Source organism: Sinocyclocheilus anshuiensis, unplaced genomic scaffold, assembly GCF_001515605.1.
Source record: "Sinocyclocheilus anshuiensis isolate Anshui unplaced genomic scaffold, SAMN03320099.WGS_v1.1 scaffold519, whole genome shotgun sequence".
NCBI classification, from domain to species: Eukaryota; Metazoa; Chordata; class Actinopteri; order Cypriniformes; family Cyprinidae; genus Sinocyclocheilus; species Sinocyclocheilus anshuiensis.
In genome coordinates this window covers 777,527-779,129 of record NW_015549637.1, presented here as the reverse complement: position 1 = coordinate 779,129, position 1,603 = coordinate 777,527, and the positions used below count along the sequence as shown (strand labels likewise).

At 42.0% G+C, this 1,603-nt stretch overlaps 1 protein-coding gene across 1 annotated transcript in view; it reads left to right on the top strand.

The window, feature by feature from the left end:
• plcb1l (phospholipase C beta 1-like) overlaps positions 1–1,603 on the top strand; it is a 90,263-nt gene that overhangs the window by 78,508 nt on the left and 10,152 nt on the right. The window contains exon 30 of the mRNA XM_016448824.1: positions 1,368–1,454. Within this exon, the coding sequence (XP_016304310.1) occupies positions 1,368–1,454 (87 nt within the window). The remainder of the gene's footprint in view (positions 1–1,367; positions 1,455–1,603) is intronic.

Below are 1,603 nucleotides of genomic sequence, written 5' to 3'. Positions count from 1 at the left end.
TTTATTACCTGGAGATGACTTGACAAACACAAATAAACCATATATTGTCGCAATCGTATGCTTAATGTCTTCATGTTTCCAAACGTGTCTGTTTTTCTGTGAAAACACCTGTTTTCATACAGCGATAGCTGGATGCTTTTGTCCATATTAGGAATTTCCTCGTACGACTTTCTGCACGAGAGCGCCTCCGGCTTCGAGTATGAATGAAACACACACTGCACGAGTGTTTAGCGCTCCAAGATGTTTCTCTCGCCTTATTCTGGGTCCGAATAAAACATCAGATCATGCACAGACTATCCTGTCTCTTTGAATTTAAATCTATATTTATTCACACCGGCTCTTGATGTGTCCTCTATGCGAACACACTTGCCCGAAAAAGTGCGGGCACCGCGTCCCCCGTGTAATCTACGCCCCTGGGTGAGTGGATACTGCTTACCATGGACTAGTTAACCCCTGCTGGTAACTGCTTTAATTACTCAGTCACTCTACGTCTTTTTTTCAAAAGTAGCCATAAATTCTGACAAAATTAGCGTTTTTGCAAGCAACATGGGTTTCTCCTCTAATTCTGAAGTGGACTTGTATGACTCAACTCTTCTGGCCAGATTGTCTACAGAAAAATAAAACAGGCTAAATGCAAATAATATAATGCAACTAATCATGAATAGTTTGGACAGTAAATAGACTTCAGTTTATTAAAGAGAAAACATGGTTTGTACCGAACGCCGTGTGTTTTGTGCTGTGAATTACTGGCTGCCAGGATGAGGATTATTTTATTTCATTAACTGTGTATTTTACTGTGACTGATCCTGCAGTTGCATCATTACACCTGTAGGTGTCAGCAAATGACTGTCTTTATGAAGCAGTGAATCGTGTCTTATTGAGTATTGGACAGACTGGAAGATAGTGTGTGAATTATAGTGTGCACTTGTAGTGTATTGAGCAGCTGTATTTAATCAATGTGGTGTTCACAGACAGAACATCAGTCATGTGATCAGCTGCAGCCAATCACAGCTGTGATTATATTCAGAACAACAGCAGGACTGTGATCCTGCTTAATATTTTATTGTAAGTATATTTTTGCTGCTTTTGTATGACAAATAATGTTATTAGTGTGTTGAGGTCTGTCTGCTGTTGAGAAGCTCTGATCCAGATCTCTGGGAGAAACCGTTGGATCAGCGATCGATCAGTCAGATGTTGGGTGTTTGAGGGTTAGTTATCGGTTATTTGAGGGTTAGTTCTGTGTTTCTATGTTCATGAACATCCCGCGTGGCAGTATTTTGCCGACATGTTCATCGCTCTGCTGTCACGTGTAGATTGCGTGTACTGGAACACGTCTGTGAGCGTGTGCGTGTTTGTGTGTTTTCCAGCTGGAAGAAGCTCAGGACAAACGACTGGAGAGATTGCTGGAAAAACATAAAGACATTCGACAGCAAATCCTGGGAGACAAACCAAAGGTACGAGCCGTTGTAGAGATTCATAATGTGACTCACACACTCACAGACACATGCGTGCACACACACACACACACACAGACACAGATACACACACACACACACACACACACACACACACACACACACACACACACACACACACACAGAGC